Below are 19,028 nucleotides of genomic sequence, written 5' to 3' on the forward strand. Positions count from 1 at the left end.
CTGGCATAGTCTGGGCAGGGACTGTTAAAACTTTCCACTCACCCACATGAATCCTGACCTGCACCCCCCTCTGCTATTCCAGTCCAGGGTCTCCCTCACAGCTCTGCTAGTGCACTGCAGCCCTCCCTCCCCCTGCTATCCTGGACCTCTGCAAATACACCTGCGCCAAGGTCTCTCATGAACAGAGACTGGCACTTGTGCTGAATTATTGCATTTTGTGCAGTGGCTTCATAATGTGGACAGGCAGGGGCTCGAGTGAGACAATTCCCCCTGAGCCCTTCCAAAAAGAACCAGACCTCCATGTGTGAACTATGGTTAGTGCAGGGTTTGAACCCAGATCTTCAGAGGTGAAGAGTTATTCCATTCTGCCATCACCAGCAGATCCTCAGAACCTCACTCTTTACAGGGCACTGACTCATTCGCCACAATTAGTGAGCCTTGGTAAGGAAGTTTCCCCATGTTTTCCCCCAGTCTGATACAAGGCCCAGGATCCTCTGTTCTGCAGGTGGGAGAAGCAAATGGGTTTTTCTCAGAAAAAGGCTGTTTCCATCTCCACCTTCACCACCTCCTCTCCTTGCACATCCACCCCGTTTTCGACCTTCACTGTCATCGGCTCCGTCTCTGCCTCCATGCCCATCTCCATTCTTGTCTTCATGCCTTGACTCTCCATCCCCATGTCTGGTTCTGACTCCAGCTGCTCCTCCCATGCCCTCTCTGCACCCATCTCCCCATGTCCTGACCATTCCCCTTTGTTGTCCTCACGCGTTCCTTTAGGATAACGGAACTTACACACACAGAGATATGCCCAAAGTCCCCTTTGCCATATCCCCTTGTTAACTTTCAGATATTTTCTCCTTTTTTAAAACACACTTTCCTGTCCCAGCGAAACGAGAGGGGCGTGTCCCCCACACTTTTCTCTTACGTTTGCACTTCAACTGTTTGCCATTCGTGTTTAACAAAATTCATGATGTGACAATAAAACAACCAAATTGCTCTTCTTCCTCTTCCCACAAGACCAACAAGGGCCACACACAGGGCATCACTGACCATCCTAAGATTGCCAATTGGAGAGGCTCAGATGCTGAGCTGTTGAAGGTATATTTCTGATGGTAGCATTTAGCTCCTTGGTGGGGGGTCTCCATTCCCTGGGCTCACATGTTCTGTTTACCACTGGACTTTGGGGGAGCGGGGGTTGGAGGGATGGGGGTGGGAAATATTAAATTGGGGGGCAGGGGCAGGAATATACCCCTGGAAATGTGGAGCCAATAGATCCAGTAGCTTCTGTGCATGCTTCTGACAAATGCAGCTGTGTCACATAATCTAGATTTGCAAACAACCACACGCACCCCACCTGATGTTCCCATAGTCCTGGGTCTCTTGTGAGCAGAAGCTGCCAGCTGTGCTAATTTTACAGAGACCCAGCAAAGACCCAACCATTTCACTTGTGACACCAGCAGGATTTGAACCCAGATGTTCAAAAACGGGGTGCTGGCCCTAACCTGCTGTGCTATCTAACTCTGCTTTCCTTCCTCCCTACTCAATGAAACTGCTGAACCCCCTCTATGGCACTTGTGTGGAGAACAACCTCCTGGACAAACCTGCTTCAGGAATTCCACAGGCAGTACCCTTACAAAGTACCCATGGGACCCTTGTTGAATGCAATGGGCACCTAAAGAGAACCTGCAAAGCTTTTATCCCTTTATGTGCGCCCAGTGGGCAGCTCTGCGTGCAGATGTATGCATGTACATCCACGTCTGGGGTTGGAACATGCCCACACACACATAGTGACTGCCCCATTGGCGCTGAGGATAGAATAGTACGTAGCATAGCCCTTTGTGTAGATTTACAGGGAGCAGAGTCAGATTGGGGTGTGGTGGGTACTGAGGGCTCTGCAGTTGCCACGTGTATGCTAAGGTGGCATATTTTGACCGTCAGTGGTTGAGAAATCGGGAAAAGCCACCAGAGATCTCAAAAGGTTTTAGGTGGGCAAGTCCCTCATTTTCCTCATGTCTGCTACTCCTGAGTCAAACTCAGACCTGGGTGTAACCAGCCATGGAAGTCAGTGGGGTTATACCCATTTACATCGGGTCTGAATTTGGCCCAGTGTGTTGGTTGTTTTTATATAGCAAGATTCTTTCCAAAACCAAAGGCAGGGGAAAACCTCCAAACTTTGCAGCATCTCAGATCTTGGATGCATCACCATTCAAGGCACAATTATCCCTTTCAGTTCCATCTAGGCACTGATATCCTGCTCTCCCAACATCTGTGGAGTTCCCACGACATTCTGCTCTCTTGATGTGTATGGAATTCCCTGTGGAGCAGAATATCGGATTCTAGATCCACCTTATGGATCTAAGGGGGGAAGTTTCTTGCTCTGAATGAGGTGTTTTATTTCTGTTCTGCAAATCCTGCAGCGTTTGCCTCCCCATCTTGTACTCGGACTAGTAACGAAAGCTGAGCCACGCAGGATTGCTAATGCCAGATCTGTATATATTCCCTCCCCCCGAGTCTGTGTTTCACTGTCCATGTTCCCAGCAGCCAGGATCAAATGCACCATAAGGTCTGTGTCATTTCCAGGTGGCCCTGCAAAGGTGGTGCAATCCCAGCAACGTGCAGCACCGTCCTGCAAGCATCTCTGACCCTGTGTGCCAGCCTTCGAGCCTGATCCACCTGTAAATGATTGCAATTGCTGGTCAGGGTGGTTTGATTTTGTGTGGTTTACTTCTTGCTAATTCTGTGCTCTCCATAGGACCAGCTCTCGGCTGACATGTACAATTTCGTGGCCAAAGAAATAGACTATGCAAACTACTTCCAAACTGTAAGTGCCAGTGGGGATTGGGCTTTTCTGTCTGTGTCCTTCCCTTGTGCATGCTGTCTCACTGTGTCTGGGCAAGAGACCGGTTGTTAACACCCCTCCTCCAACCCCTACCCAAGTGCCCCATGGTTCCTACAGCAGTGAGAAAGGGACTGAGAGGCTTTTTCCACTGGACCGTATGAACTGGAACCATAAACTCACTGAACATTAAATCCCACCAAATGAGGGTAGATCCATCCCCATTGTCGTATCCGCTCATTATACTCCACACCTGAACATAGCCATTATATGGACAACATACCCCCATATCTCAGTGTCTGTACTTTGACTGGTTAAACTTTTACCCCCAATTGGGGAGATTGCAGATTATGTATTCCTTACGCCACCAGCTCCTAAACCAAATTTCGCACCCCTTGATAATCTGTACCTTATTCCGTGATAACCAGAAACTTCTATGCCTAAACTCTGTACCGTTTTCTTTTCACTTCAACATTATCTTTCCCTTGTCTTTTCCCCAGTTAATAGAAGTGCAAGCAGAATACCATAGGAAGTCATTAGCACTTTTACAGAACGTGTTGCCTCAGATAAAAGCACAGCAGGGTAAGTGTTTTCTTAATTGACGGTATGCTAAGCTAAAATGGATTGGAGCTTGGGGCCCCAGCTGATTAGCAGAGGGCATGATGAGAGAGCCCCCCATGTCCAGCATTGCACTGTACCCATAGGTGCTGTCTGTCCCCTTTCCTTGAATCATCAGTTTTTGCTCACCACCAGAGGCAGAATTCTGGATAGGGTGGAGCAGGGGCTCTCAGTAGTGAGGCTATCTCACAGAGTGTGCCCCCCCCCCTCCCCCCAAGTCAGAAGCAGTTCTACCCACCCTGCTCAGCGCTGATTTACTGGGGAGGAAATTCCCCATCATCTCCCCAAGTCACCCCACTCCTGGACAAAACCCTCCTCAGCAGGGTCGCTTTCCCTTAAACTGTCGCAATCAGTTCTCCAACAGTTCCTCCTCTAGCCTCCAAGTCATTCCCCCGGCCCCAGCAAACACAATCAGTGCCCTGCAGCCACTACAGCCCCCTCTCCAGCAGCGACTCTGGCCTGTGCACTGTCCCGCCTTCAATCCACTCATCTTACAATGGCTTTTCAGCAACTCCGCTGTCCCTCGCCCACAGAACAGTGACTCGCCTCTCCTCCCCACCCCCACATGGGATCGATTGCCCCCACTGAAACCCAGATCTTCTCCTCCACACGCTTACCGGCCATTGCCAATTGCACCTCCCTCCACTGAGCTCATCTCTTCTCTAACCCTGGGCCCATCAGGTTCTCTCCTGCTTGCAAACTCTTCTGAGTCCTGGCTCATTCAGGCAGGTTGCACCCACGCCAGTCCTCTCCTCCTCCCACTGCCAACTGTGTCTGGTCTGGCTGTCCATCAGCCCCATGGGCTTGAGATCAAACGGAGCCAGAATGAAGGGGAACTCAGGCTCTAGGGCATGGGGAGCAGAAGGAAACCTAGTCTAACTGGGCCACCCAACTAGGCTTTCCCCTCATTCTTTCAGTTAACACATGGCCCAGTGTGCAGCACTTATTAGAATTTAAAGAGGGGAGTCTCTTGCTGTTGGATTTCCTTGGGGGAAATAACCTTTCCCTTGTGTCATGTGCACAGGCCATGCAGATTCCTGACCTCCCCGAAAGGAGGTGGATTTCTTCCCTCCCCATTCCCCAGTGTGGAAACTGAGTGACACGGATGCATCCATCCATCCACAGTTATGCACCCTCCGACACATGCACGCAAAGCCTCTTGCACACACACTCACACACACACGTCCACAGCTGTACACGCACACAGCCTTGTGAGCATACGTTTTGCCCTGCACGCGTGTGTGTACACACGTGCTCATGCACTCTCGCGCTCATGCTTCCGGACATTAAGTAGGAGAGAATTCAGAGGGCCCTTGGGACTGGCTGATCAGCCAGGCTGGGATTGCTTCTAACTGCCCCCCTTAACAATGGAAAGGAATTCCTCAGCCTGCCCAGAAATACAGATACAGGAAAGTGTCTGTCTCTTTCTCTCTCTGCTAAAGAAAACAAACCCTGGAATGCTCAGTCCTAAGCAGCTGTGGGCTGATCTGTTTATGGCTGCAGGCTGCATACTCAGGACTTCGCAATTCCACTCTACAAGATCTCCTGGGCACTTAGAACCTGCCACCTTTTAAAGCAGTGTTATTTCCCCCCCTTTTAAAGCAGCGGTCCTGTAGCTATCAGGCCAATGCCCGCTAGCAGTCATGCAAACAGCTCGAGTGGTGCTCTTGTTCCCAGGAGCAACCCCATGCAGCTGCAGCTTTATTTCCCCTTTTGGGAACTGCTGCCTGTAAATTACTCCTGCCACCCCCTATAAGTATATTGCAGGGGTGGCCAAACTTACTGACCCTCCGAGCCACATACGATAATCTTCAGAAGTTCAAGAGCCGGATGCACATGCCAAGGCTCAGGGCTTCTGCCCTGCAGTAATGTGGTGGGGCTAGGGGCTTCAGCCCTGTGGGAGGCACTTGCCATGACATGGGGCTTCATCAAGAGTGGGGCTGAATCCCTGAGCCCTGGCAGGCAACTCCCGCGGGGCTGATGCCCCTAGGATCCCCGCCCTCTAGGCAGGAGCCCCGATCCCCACCATTCCGCTGCAGGGCAGAAATCCCAAGCTCCTCCTCCCAGTCTGGTGGGTGGAGAATGGGGAGTCATGGAGGGCTCTGCAAGCCACAGTTTGGCCTCCCCTGGTATATTGAATACACAAAAGCTAAGAGTTAGAATAGCAAGTGGGCCCCCGTCCCAGTCAGAGCTGCTCATCAGAGGGCTGCACTGGCCCTTAAAGATCCACCCCTCATCTTTGGATTAAGATACATTGCAACCACAATGCACCATGGTAATCTTGTCCCCTGGGGATTTTCCACCCCGGGAGCCCTGGCAGCGTTTATGCCAGTAGAAGCCCAGTTTGAAGTTTAGCCATGCAGTGAGTGGATGCATTTTGCCCTCCTGCCTCTGGAGACTCGAGTCGAAGTAATAACTCAGGTCACTAGTGAATTGAGTGTGACAGGTCTCACACTCCACCACGTAGCACGATTGGCAGACCCTGGTCAGCCGAGGGAGGCCCAGGACTGGATTGGCTGGGGATGCTCCGGGACAAGATTGAGGGGCATTAAGGGAGCTGGGGGGGGGGGGGAGGGGGAGGGGGGACGACACGGGACGCCATGCACAATGCATACCTGCTGTTCCATGTGCAGCTCCTCTCGGCGCTCCCTGCCAGTCCATAGACCCCATGCTGTCCAGAGCAATAGCAGTGTTGAGGGATAGCTTAGTGGTTTGAGCATTGGCCTGCTAAACCCAGGGTTGTGAGTTCAATCCTTGAGGGGGGCCATTTAGGGATCTGGGGCAAAAATTGGGGTTGGTCCTGCTTTGAGCAGGGGGTTGGACTAGATGACCTCATGAGGTCCCTTCCAACCGTGATATTCTATTCTAATTAGGGAGGCTTTCAGGCAGGCATCGGGGGGTGAGGCTGGGTGTGGTCTGGCCTGCTGGCCACATGGGGGCTCAGCGTTCAGATCCATGCTGTCGCGCCTTCAGCCAGCCGGGGCTCAGGAGCAGCCTGCTTGGTGCCCAAGAGCAGGGCTAGCCCGGGGTTCCATTGCTAACCCCACAATGGCTGGCCCCAGCAGTGCTGGGGGAGGGTCAAGCATCAGCATGGGGCATTGAAGAAGCAATACAAGGGGGGGACACTGGGGGGATCGCACGCCCTGGCTCACCTAGACCTGGATATAGATGCGTCCCGGACGTGCATTAGTCCCCTGCGCGTGTGCACACACACAGACACACAGAAACGTGGGATGTGGGGATGCACAGCCCTGAAACCTCACTGCCAAGGGAGCTCCCTAACTGGCAGAGATGTGGCTGCCACAGGAGATGGTGGGGGGCTGGGAACCCGCGCAGCTTCCCCAGCGGGTGAATGCGCTCCCCTAACCCAGCACGGGTTCCTCTCCCTCCTGCCCGCTCTGCGGATCCGTGTCACAGAAGCCTGGATCGAGAAGCCCTCCTTCGGGAAGCCCCTGGAGGAGCACCTGGCCGTCAGCGGGCGGGAGATCGCCTTCCCCATCGAGGCCTGTGTCACCATGCTGCTGGAGTGCGGAATGCAGGAGGAGGTGAGTCGGGAGCCCCCGAGCTGGGCGGCTTCATTCCAGACACAGATACTCTCCGGCTTTTCTCCCCTCTGAGCACAACGGTCATAAAGATCCCTGCTGCCCTTAAAACCTCTGACCCTCTGAAAAGCCCCCTCCTTTATTCCCCCATTGAAACACCGCGCTAGACTGTCTGGTATTTCCAAACCCTCCAATTGCAAAATCCTGGGGCAGGCCCTGGAAATCTTGAGGCAAACCCCCTCCTTCAGTTCTTGTGCCCAGCCTTTGGTTCAGCTGGGAGAGCAAACACTGCAGCCTCTTCTCAATCTGTGAATGAGCCTCCTTGGAAACCAGATTCTGGCTTGACTGGTCTTGGATGCACCTGGTGTAAATTGGGAGCAGCCCCACTGAGGTCCCTGGAGATACGCTGGCAGAATTGGGTCCTGGGTCCCCCACTGTGTCCCTTTGGTATAGAGCAAGGCTGCTACTAAAATAGACCATGCTTCCTAAGACGGGCCAAATTCGGTCATGTTATAAAGAGGTGCAGTTGCCATGGAGGCCTCTGGTCCAAATTCAGAGGCACCGTTTAGAGCGGTGTAAGGAGCACAGGGAGTGCAAGTGGTAACGTGGTGTAGTTTACATTTATTTGGACCCAATTCTCCTCTCGGATCACTTCAAGTCCACCGAATTCAATGGCGTCACTCCTGATCTACACCAGGGGTGAGCCCAGCCTGCTCTGTGTGAGGTTTCATTTGCTTGGAAGCCTGCCACCCAGAGAAACACCCTTTCATATGGCAGGGGGAGGTAAGGGAGCACCCTGCTGCTCCGTGAAGCCGCATCCAGTAGCATAAGGAGAGCAGCTGGCTGACTGAACAGAGCTGCTAACACGTCTAACTCCTGGTTTGTGTTTGGAGTCTGTTGCTTTTCTTTGACCTGTCTCCCTTAGACCAGCTCACTCTGTTAGCACAGTCCTGCGTGATTCCTAGGGCAGTTGGTCTCAGTATTTATCAGTGGCTTTGAGACCTAAGTAATTCCTTGCCTGAAGAAAGCATGTTCCAGTTCAGAACCACATAGGCAAAACGTTTTCTTTTTCCTTGCCTTGAAATGAGAGTAGAAAATCAGGAAAGATGATTTAGACACAGCAGGGATTGGAGCATGTTCTGCAGGACTCATGTGCACATGGAACTGTTGCAGTCCTTTTTATTGCATTCACATGGTAGAGACAGAGCTTATAAATATGGAGATAACCGTCCCTCTTCATTACACAGAGACTAGGAAATAACGAATGATGGACAACCCCCTGCAGGTTCAAAGAAGCAACGAAGAGCCCAGATGTTTCTTCAGACCTTGTTGGAAATACTCAGACCCTTTGATCTAGAAAGTTGAGCTGGGAATCTCCTGAGACTGCACGCACCTGATCATTAGCTGGAAAAAAAAAAAAAAAGATTCAAAGAAGCAGCTTTGCTCTGTGTTTTGGTGCTTCCAGGCCTTGCCAGGATTGAGAAGTGCAACTGGGGCCAGGTCTACGCTACAGCCCTATATCAGTATAACTATGTCGCTCAGGAGTGTGAAAAATACACACCCCTGAGTGACACACCAACCTGTGTAGACAGCGCTATTTCGGCAGGAGAGCTTCTCCGGTCAACATAGCTACTGCCTCTCAGGGAGGTGAATTAACCATGCTGATGGGAGAAGCTCTCCTGTCGGCACAGGAGCGTCTTTGCTAAAGCGTCTTCAATGTACGTGAAGACCAGCCCTGAAAAATTGAAAAACAAACTTAAAAAAGAATTGACAAATCTGTTTGTAATCTCCAGGGTAGTTTGATTTGGGAGAAAAACTTTGGGTTGCTTCATCCTTTCTCTCGAGCAGTTCATCCATCCATATAGATCAGAAGTTCCCAAACTTTTCTTATTGTGTACCCCCTTTCCAGATCTACTAGTTGGTCGCATATCCCTGCTCTTCTCATCACTGATACTTTGTGTGTTCCTGTTAACACTACCTGTCTTTAGCCATCTGCTGATATTTCACTGTTACGCACGGATATAGTTATAGTGCAATGTATGCAACCGAAAAACCCCCAACCCTGACTAAGTTATGAGCTCAGTTAGACTGGGCAGTTGCTGGGCAATTGAACTCACTCTGTACGGTGACTGGAGATGAGGGCTCTGTACGACTGTGTCTCTGTGTTCTCACTGGTACATCTTGAAGTAAATTAACTACCATATTGTATATAATAAATTCCCATGGAGTTTTAAAGCTTTGTCTGAGTTGCCTATTATGAAAATGCAATAAATAAGGTAACTAAGTAAAATCCACCATTACACAATTTCTCCCGTGTACCGCCCAGAGATGTCTCGCATATCCCCAGTGGTGCGCATACCACAGTTCGGGACCCCCTGCCTTTGGCACCATCACCATTAACAAAGACGCTGATGCCGCTGCTGGTCACGCTGGGGTCAGAACAGACACCCCCTCGCTCCCCAATAGCTGTCAGCGTAACCACTGGTCAGTATGTGTAATGGGTCCCCATCTTAGCCTGATCCAGGGGGAATGCGAGTCTTACAGCTGTCAGCTAGAGACCATGGCTCTTGATGTACAGACTTTAGCGCTGGAGATCCCTGGTTGGCCAAGATGGCAGCTGATACATTGCCTTGCTGGGGCTACCAGGAGTACAAGCTTGTTTGTGTCGGCAAAGGGAGCAGGTGTGACTTGAAGTGGCCCAGGGCACAGATGTATGGAGTATCAAAGGGCTGTTCCACAAAGACACTCCTCGCACCATGTCTAATCTGCCCAGTTCCGTAGTTTCTAGGCCCCATGAGCCAGGCCCCCAGCTGGAATTGCTCCATAGATATTGATTTACAGCAGCTGAGGATCTAACCCTAAACCTCACTTTTGTTGTGTGTGTAAGTCAGGTGAGTTACAGGGATTCCCACGCTTCCTACATCAGTGATTTCCTAATAAACCGCATCCAACGTTACATCGCTAGGTCAGAACATGATCCCTAGGCTGGGTTTCAAGCTGGCACCCGGGTCACTCTGGGGCCCGTGCCCTCGGGGCGCTGTGTTCTGCTGCTGCCATGATTTTAGGAGTTTCCTGCTGGGGCTGACGTCTCTCCTGTCTCCTTTGCCCGAAGGGTCTCTTCAGGGTGGCTCCTTCTGCATCCAAGTTAAAGAAGCTCAAGGCGGCTCTTGACTGCTGCGTGGTGGACGTGCAGGAGTATTCAGCAGACCCCCATGCCATTGCAGGTAAAGGGCATTGCCACCTAGGCTTTGGTAACAAGATTATGTGCTACTCTAGATGATCCTCTTCCAGTGGAGGATCTCCAAGCAATGCGCACGCTGTACTGGACTCAGCCTGTGCAGTGGGAAGTCCTATTGCCTGAACTCGGTGGGAAGTTTTCCAGCGGAATCATTTCTCCATCCGAAAGTGCGAACTCATTGAAAGCAACATGTGTTTGTGGAAATGTGTCGCTTCTGATGACATTTTGTTTAGTAAAAAAGCAGAGTGGAGCTTTCTGACGCAGTCAGGATGCAGCTTTTTGATTGGCCATTTTGAAATGACTTTTTGTTTCTGTTTTTTAAAAAAATGATGGTTAAAAAGCCGAAATTGAAGCAAACAGTTTCAATTTAATCAAAATGAAACTTTTTGAGCTGAAACAATTTCTTTTCCAGAATTTTGTTTCATAGGAAAATTTGGAAATTTGGGGGAGAGGGGGTTCTCCCATTTCAGAATGGAAAAAATTTTGAAATGGGAGAACGACCCCTGAAATGGAAAACCCATTTTCCTCCAAGCTGTATTACTGTCCCATGCAACTATGCATTTGTGATCTGCTGCTGTCATTTCTGGGCAACAAGTAAAGAGGCAGGGCCCTTCTGTAGGGGCCTCCCATAAGGGTTAAAACTCAGTCTGCTAGGGAAGAGTCTTTTGGTGTTTCGTTATATAGTTTTTTGAGTGACCTGTTCACTAGAGGAAAGTTATTAACAAAGAGTCTGAACTCTATTGCCCTGTTCAATTCTAAGATTGAGGAGAAAATTAGAATCGTTGAGGAGCCTTATCAATCTGTTAACATCAAGTACTGATTTAACTCTAGACATAGGTAGTGTAAAACAATTGTGTTATGCTTTAACTGAATGAATGGACCAAATTGTGCTCTTATGCTACTGTAAATTCTGGAATAACTATTCTGGAGTTACATCCAATTTACAACAATGCAGGAATAAACTTTGGTTCATTATCTCTTCACTTTAAAAATATAACAAATGTATGAAAAACAAATTGAGAAGTATAAATGTAACCATATTGGGCATTAAGAAGGAATAGGAAAAATTGTGGATTTGTTTGATGCCAGTTTGGAAATAAAATTTGTCCTCTCCTTAAACACTAAATACATATATAAATTATACCTACTAATGTCAGTGCTTCTAAATCTTCAGTTTCCCCTGGAGACATTCGTCAAACTATTCTAGCGGTCTCTATTTTCTGTGCTTGTCTACGGTCCTGTTCATTGCAGTTGAGGACGAAAAAATAGTTTTGGTCAGAATCGTTGACGAATCCCCAGGTTCAGACTTACCCTGATTTATTGTGATGAACAGATTTGCCAGTAAATGTTACATTTAAAAAAATAAATCTAAATGCTAGTACACACACTGTGCTTATTCTATTTAGCCAAGTTACCGGTCAAGCTAAAGCAACTCAAATACAATTGTAATAACCATGAGACGCTCCGAAAACATGGTGACGAGTGTGGGATGGGCGGATCGATAATTAGATAGTTTTTTATTCTTTTGTAACTGAGTTTCCAACCTGGTTGTTACCAATTCTGTCGGTGAACAAGAGGGTTTTTGAATGAGGCCCCCTCCTTACTGGCTTGCTAAATATTGATTTGGTTTGGATAAAACTTTTTGTATTTGTGTCCCTGGTGGGCTTTGAGGCCAAGTTTTTCAAAGACACCTGGATGATTTGGACTCCAAATTCCCATCAATTTTAAGGAGACCTGGGCGCTCGCATCCCATTTGCCGCTTTTGAAAATGCCATAGGTCCGTATGGTGAGATACCGTGGAGTGTTGTGACAGTCGCACGCTTCCACAGCGTTAAGATGATGTTCCTTTCTTGATCCAAGGTGGTTTCCCTTCTCTTTCCAGACCTGATCTTGGGAGGTTCTGAGCACCCTAGGCAGCAGTAATGGCAGTTGCAGGGCAGTCCCTCAGTGCTTTGCAGGATTTGTTCCTCAATGAAATGTGGGTCTGATCTTGCTCCCATTGAAGCCAGGGATGCTGCTCAGTCCAATGTCACGGGGCAGAGTGAGAACAACAGAAATGGCGAATGTTTGACAAGATTATTAGGATGTTAACTGGTTTTCTTGGCTTTGATTGAAATCACATTAATGAGGCTGCTGGGCAGAACATACAGCCTGGCCTTTGCGCTTCATTGAAGGGGCTAAAGTCCCATGCCCAGAGACCAGCCAAGATCCTTACCCTTCAACCCAGGAAAGCGTCCTACTTTGGTACTGACTGGCCAGTGTTCCCTTCTGTCTCCTAGGGGCGCTGAAGTCCTATCTCCGAGAGCTTCCAGAGCCTCTCATGACCTTTGAGCTCTATGACGAATGGATTCAAGCTTCCAAGTGAGTCCCAAACGCACTTTCCTTTGTCCTTGGCCTCATCTTCTTCCTCACCACCCACAATGAGCAATCAAAAGTGCTGGAGTAAGCGGGGCTGAAATGCGTTCTACATACAGAGAGGCATCTTCCACGCTGGGAATTGCAGAGCCGCCTGCTGAATGACTTTGTCATGTACCTTCGACCTCTCACCTGTTCTCTGCCCCTGCCAATCCGGCTCTCCAGGGTTCACCCAGAGACTGCTCAAGACAATCTGAAGCCCAGGGCAAAACGTCAGTGTGCTGCGCCCGGCAGCGTCACAGGCCCGTCTACAGGAGAGCGAATTGCAGAGCACTCAAACCTGTAGCACTCTAGCCGTCCCGTGTAGACCCTCCTGGTGCAAACTGAAAGGTACCTAGCGTGCATTAATAGAGTCCTGTTTGAAACAGGATGACGTCAGCACAAAGTAGGCACCAGCAGGGTCTGCGGCGTTCAGTTAGAGCGCTACGTGTTCGAGCTCACTGCAGTTCATACCCCGTGTAGATCGGTCTGCAGAGCTGTGTAGCTTCTCCCAGAAATCTGCCTCTAGCTAAAGCAGCCCTGGGCTTCCTCTCACATCCCAGATGCCTCAGCAGCTTCAAATCACTCCTGATGTTTTCACCTTTGGCCCCCAAATGTGGAACTTTTCCCAAAATTGCCCCCGCTCAAGGACGAGGACGGGCAAGCTGGAGTCCTGGAGCGGCTTAAAGTGTCAGAGCTTTAGAGCTTGGCATTCAGAGTCCCTGCAGCGCTAGAAACAGGTGCTTTAGCCCATTCGGAAGGTGAGATTCCTGCTGGGAGAGGCAGCGTGCATGTCTAGCTCTGAAAGGGCAAGATGTCAGGCCTTAAAGTCGTGGAATTTTTGGGTAGCGAAGAGTTTTTCTTTAGAGGCTTATATGGACTCCCTCTGAATCCTGTGTAGTGGGGCTGATGGTAATCTAGCTCTGCAAGGGGATGGATGTGAAAATACAGGTGAGGTCTCCATGGCTGTGGAGCTGGTACCAGTGTGACTGAGGGATGTGAAACTTCCAGAGGAAGGATGGTCTAGTGGCCAGGTACCAGCCTGAGGCTGGATCTGAACTCTGGTATCCCTTGCTCTGCCACCGATTTCCTGTATGATCTTGGGCTAGTCACTTAGCCTCTATGTGTTCAGTTCCACATCTATGAGATGGAGATGACAGCACTGCTCTGCCTCAGAGTGGGGCTCAGAGGAGAATACATCAAAGTTTATGAGGCGCTCAGTTCAGTAATGGTGACCGGATAAGCACCCAAGCGCTTATCTACATGGCAACCTTCTGCTTGCTGCTACTCGAAAGTGCAGTACATCAGGCTGTCCTCCAGGCTTCGCACTGCACTCTCGCTGCATCCTCACGGGACCCCCTGCCTTGCCACACAGTAACTTGCCATGTGGACAAGCCCAGAGGTAGCTAGCTAGACCCTCCCCGTGACGTGTCCACATAATTGGGGTGATGTGTGCATGGATCAGAGATAGATTAAGGATAAATCAGGCCCAGATCAACAGAGATATTTCTATACTGTTTCCTTCCATCCACTTCAGTCTCCGTCTGTACACAGCCTCTGCAGTACTGTCTTGGGGATTGCCTTGCAGCCGGCCTCTGTGTTTTGTGTAGGGGATGGGAAGTAGGGTCTTGAACTGAAAGCAGATTGCCCTTGTCATAGAAACTCTCTGGGCCCTGGAGCAAAGTGCAAAGGGATTCGTTCCCTTTGTGGAGGGGGTACTGGTACCTGAGCCACTGGGAAAACCTGGCCTCCCCCAGCTTGGATCGGATCAGTTCAGAGCCAGGGCTCTGGTCATGCATGGTAGCACCATTGCCCCTCTGAAGGACTCACTCGCACTCAGCAAACGTGCTCACAAACTTGGTACCTCCTTCAGAGACAGGGCTGAACTGTGGTGGACAGTCAGGACCTTGCATTCGTTTTTGGACTGCTCTCTCCTTCAACATCTGAAAGGGGCATCTCTGTATTCGCAGCAAATGCAGAAATGCACCAGTCTTGGGCATCTGACCAGCCAGCCACTGTAATCATGCATTCCCTCCTGAGGAGGGCAGGGGTCTGGTTGAGTTGGTGGGCTGGAGGCCTTCCAGCTACACTCTCAGTCTCTAATGGTACCATGCAGGCCTGAAGTTTCTCTCTAAGCACCCGAAATAAATAATAAAAGCAAGGCACCAACATTCGCACTCGCTCTCTGCACTGGATGCCCCCAGGCTGGGAGCGTTCAAATCTGGAGGAGCTGGCTCTGACTTAAATGGCAAGAGCCGTTTGCAAACTCAGGATCCCGGTTCAGATTTCAGATGCGCCCCAGTTCTCTGGGCGTTTGGATCTGGGGCCTCATCTCTTCTCAACTGCTGAGCACTCAGCGAAGCGAGTGGCCCAGCCGTGTGGCGAACTGACCAACTAATCCCAAACTACACTTCCTTCCTAGCATCCAGGACCAAGACAAGAGGCTGCAGGCCCTTTGGAATGCCTGCGAAAAACTGCCCAAGGCCAACTACAACAACATCAGGTGAGCGTATGGGGCAGAGGGCTGGGTCTACATGCAGAGTAGCCAGTGATTTCACTTCAGGTGTAATTTTTAAACCAGTTTTATTAAACTGGTGCCAAAGGCTGTGTGGAGACTCTCACAGTGTGCTTTGAACCAGCCTTATTTTGGTTTAACTTAAGTCAGTTAATAAGAGCATCCCATGCCCACTGGCGAGCCGGTGTTCTGGGTCCCCCCGCTGTGCCCAGTCCTCAGAGGATATGAGTCCATTACAGCCCCAGGAAGGGAGCTGTGGCTCAGCCTGTAGCAGCTTGTGCTTTTAGCTCTGGAGGTCACGAGCACACTCCCCGGGGTGTAGGCCAAGCTGGCGGCTGTTGCCCACACCACCGTTTGCACTGTGGTAACTAATCGGTCTAAAAACCAACTTCAGTTAAACTGGTGTCATTTTCTTGTGTAAACAAGGCCTTAGCGGGAGGGTGGGAGCTTTTCCCTCCTCAGGCGCCTGCCTAATGCCCACTAATGTCAGTGGGATCTCTGCATGCTTAGCAATACAGGCCCCACCCTGCAGGCAGTTGAGCTCTCAGCTCCCCTTGAAGTTGGGGCTTTCAGCACGTCCCCTAGCGAGCACTGCTGCAATAAGCAGGGAGCCTGTCTGGTCCCCAGGGGATCTGTTCTGGTCCCTGCACTTTCAGATGCTGAGAGAGGGGGAGCTGCACCTTGTTGGGAGTGGGGCTCAAGTAAAGTTAGCCACTTAGGTCAGAGCCTGAATGCTCCCAGAGCGGGCCCAGGGCTCATGTCCCGCCACATCCCAGTAATGAGCACGAAGGTCTGTGGCGGGGGAGGATCGTAGGGCCCCCTCGCCCCCTCATCCAGCCTGCTTGTGAACTGAACTTAATCATGGTGGAAAAGCACCAAACTGACTTTCCATGGGAGGACGGCAGGCAGATCACCGCAGGAGTGCGGGGGCTAGCTCCCACCTGTGCCCTCTCGCCTTTCCTGGCCTGTGGGAGAAGGGGGATGGGCAGTGGAGACCAATTTCTCAGTCTGCCCAGGATCATAATGCCAGGGCTTCTTCACCCTGCTCTCCTGTGCTGGCCGTAGACCCTGCACTTTGGGCCACTTGCCTTTTAATATGGGTTGAGCCCTCCTCTCCTAGTACCCATGGAGCTAGCAGCACAGGGGATGGGGTGGGGGGGAGTCCCAGATCAGGGCCGCAGGCCCAAGCAACCCTTCACAGGTCACAGGGGCATTGAGACTGGGGACACCTGCCACAAAGTGAAAAAGGTACCTTCTCTCCCGTGTTGTAAGATATTTCACTGGGGATTTTCCAGGGAGTGTGGCACCCAACTCCAATTGGATTTCAATAGGATTTGGGCACCTAACTCCCTTAGGCCCCTTTGAAAATCCCTGCCTTACTTTACACTAGGAGATACAGTGATTAATGAGGAAAACCCTGTAAACTGGAACTCCAGGCAGTTGTTGGGCAGTTCCCCCTAGATCAGGACAAGGTGACTGTTGACTGTAGAGATGTCCATGCTCTCGACACAGAAATTTGCTTTCCCCCCTGTGAGCCACCATCCTCTGAATCTGCCAGCCTTTGGGGCACGCTGCACAGTGCCGGTTGCCCAGGCTTTGGGAAAAGGGCACTTCCAGGGCGGGTATATCAGCTGCTAGGATTTAACCGTTAGCCCCTGAATAGGATAGGATTTCCTGCTGGATTTCGTTTGTTACCAAGTGCTGAGACCCCGGGCATGATCTGATCGTCAACCTTTATGTTCTTAGCAATGAAAATCAATCAGGCTTTGTAGCTAGCCACAAAGCCTCTTCCCTAGCCTTACAGAAGGGAACTGGTGGTGGTTAGAGAGGGAGGCTGAGAGCTGGGACCCTGGATTCTCTCCCCAGCTCTGCCCCAGACTCACGGGATGACCTGGGACAAATCACAATGGGATTGTGAGGCTTCCTGCATGTTTGAGAGCCACTTCGAGCCTCTCAGAGGAAGGACGCTGAATGGTTGGCAGTGCAAGGATGTTGATTTCATGGTGGTTTGCGGCACTCACTGAAGTATTGACCTGGAAGCTACCTCGAAAGAGAGAGGCCGAGGCACCTCGACTCAGGGAATAACCTGCATTCGGTGCATGGTTTTGCTGTGAATGTCGGGTGCAGAGGAAGGCAGTTGTGGGGAACATGCGCTGCATCCCACAGGCCCAGGTGACACTCCAGCCTCACCCTCTGCCTCTTGATCGCCTCTGCCAGGTACCTGATCAAATTCCTAGCAAAGCTAACAGAATACCAGGATGCTAACAAAATGACACCAAGCAACGTGGCGATAGTGCTGGGCCCCAACCTCCTCTGGCCTCAAACAGAAGGGTAAGTGGAGTCCACTGGTGCATGTAACAGGGTCCCCTCGGTGCCCAATCCACAGGGGATATGTGTCTGTTACAGCCCCTGCTAGGGACCCTTGACATTTTTGCTCAAGCTGTAGCAGCTCAGGCTTTTAGCTCTGGAGGTCCCCAGTTCACTCCCCAGCGTGCTGGCTGAGATGGCGGTTGTCACACAAGTACTGGGGAAAGCAGGCTAGAGCAGCTCCCAGGGGTGGGTGAGACGGGTGAACTGGTGGTTGCTGCTTCTGTTGCTGTTCTCCTTCAGCCCCACTGGCTCCTTAGCTGAGCATCCACAATTCCTGCTGAAGTCAGTGGGAGCTGTGGGTGCTCAGCACTTCTGGAAATCAGGCCACTTCAGTATGGTGTGTTTTTTTTTAAAATCCTTTCCCTAAACTTAGCTAGGACCATAGGTGAAAGCACATCCCCTGCCCCATAGAGCTTGACAGTCTAACGGCAAGGCACGCTAACGTGAGGCACAAGTGGCCGTTCCAGCGGAGGGAGGGTGAAGGGGGAGAGTTTAATCTGAGAAGGAAGGAAGAGTGGGTTGGATGAAGAGGTGGGTTTCCAGGGGCGAGGAGAAGAGGGGGTTCTGGGCTTGTGAGGACAATCAGACTGCCCCGTGTGTCGGGGGCAGCATAGACAGAGGCAGAAGTAGGGAGGTGAAAGGAGAGAATTGGAAGGAGCAAAATCACGGGTCCTGTGTAAATCAATCCCTGAAAGTTCTCCTGGTTCCTTTGAGGTGGAAGGTGCTAGACACGTGAGAACATCGTCATAATGGCTGTGTTAGGGCCTCGACTTGTCACAGGGCTGGGTTAATTTTCTAACCATTGGCTACCTGGCTGCTATGCCTGGTGTTACCCTATTTACTGTCTGACATCGGGCATGTCTGCAGACGGGCACCCCAGCGCCAGAGTGTAGCTGCTTCCTACGTGGACAAAAAGGCTTTTTCCATCAGTGTAGTTAATCCACCTCCCCAAGCGGCAATTCTTCTGTCGACTGAACCACGTCTGCACCTTGGGTTAAGTCAGCTTAACTAAGGCACTCACAGTGTGACCTTTTCGCAGCCCTGTGCAGTGTAGCTAGGTCGATCCACATTTTAAGAGTAGGCCAGGGCTCTGTATCAGTTCTGAAGGGCCTCTTTCCAGCCTGGAAGTGAAAGCGACCAGCTGTCTGGGTGCTATTGGGAGTATTTCCCAGCATGCCTTTCTGGGGTGCGGTGAGAGTGATGGAGTGCACCCAGGGTAGAAAGCAGCTGCTGTGCTGCTAAACAGAGCAAGCGGGGCACACTCAGATCCCCAGAATGCAGCTGTGGCTCCCCACTGGAGCACAGCGGCTGCGGAGTTGCCAAACCTGGCAGGCACGTCTGGGTAAAAGGCAGCAGCAGAGCTGGCGAACAGGCCATGGCCTCCTGACATCAGAGGTCAGTGGAAGGCTAATACGCAGCAGCAGCCCAGAAGCCATGGAGTCAGGCAAGCATCCAACCATCCCTTCTTTTGTGTTGGCCTAATTCCTTCTTTATGGTTAAATCAAGAAACTGGAGGCT

General features: G+C 50.9%; 1 protein-coding gene across 12 annotated transcripts in view; it reads left to right on the forward strand.

Annotated features, from left to right (window-relative positions):
* Positions 1–19,028, forward strand: part of ARHGAP44 (Rho GTPase activating protein 44) — a 157,566-nt gene that overhangs the window by 117,118 nt on the left and 21,420 nt on the right. For 8 of the 12 annotated variants that reach the window (XM_048817564.2, XM_048817562.2, XM_048817558.2 and 5 more), the window contains 8 exons: positions 1,015–1,095; positions 2,750–2,818; positions 3,334–3,415; positions 6,869–6,996; positions 10,106–10,217; positions 12,511–12,592; positions 15,048–15,128; positions 17,358–17,471. In XM_048817564.2, coding sequence (XP_048673521.1) covers positions 1,015–1,095; positions 2,750–2,818; positions 3,334–3,415; positions 6,869–6,996; positions 10,106–10,217; positions 12,511–12,592; positions 15,048–15,128; positions 17,358–17,471 — 749 coding nt within the window. The remainder of the gene's footprint in view (positions 1–1,014; positions 1,096–2,749; positions 2,819–3,333; positions 3,416–6,868; positions 6,997–10,105; positions 10,218–12,510; positions 12,593–15,047; positions 15,129–17,357; positions 17,472–19,028) is intronic. The other 4 variants (XM_048817561.2, XM_048817560.2, XM_048817567.2 and 1 more) reach the window with 1 other exon arrangement.

The sequence above is a fragment of the Caretta caretta genome, chromosome 14 (genome assembly GCF_965140235.1).
Source record: "Caretta caretta isolate rCarCar2 chromosome 14, rCarCar1.hap1, whole genome shotgun sequence".
NCBI classification, from domain to species: Eukaryota; Metazoa; Chordata; order Testudines; family Cheloniidae; genus Caretta; species Caretta caretta.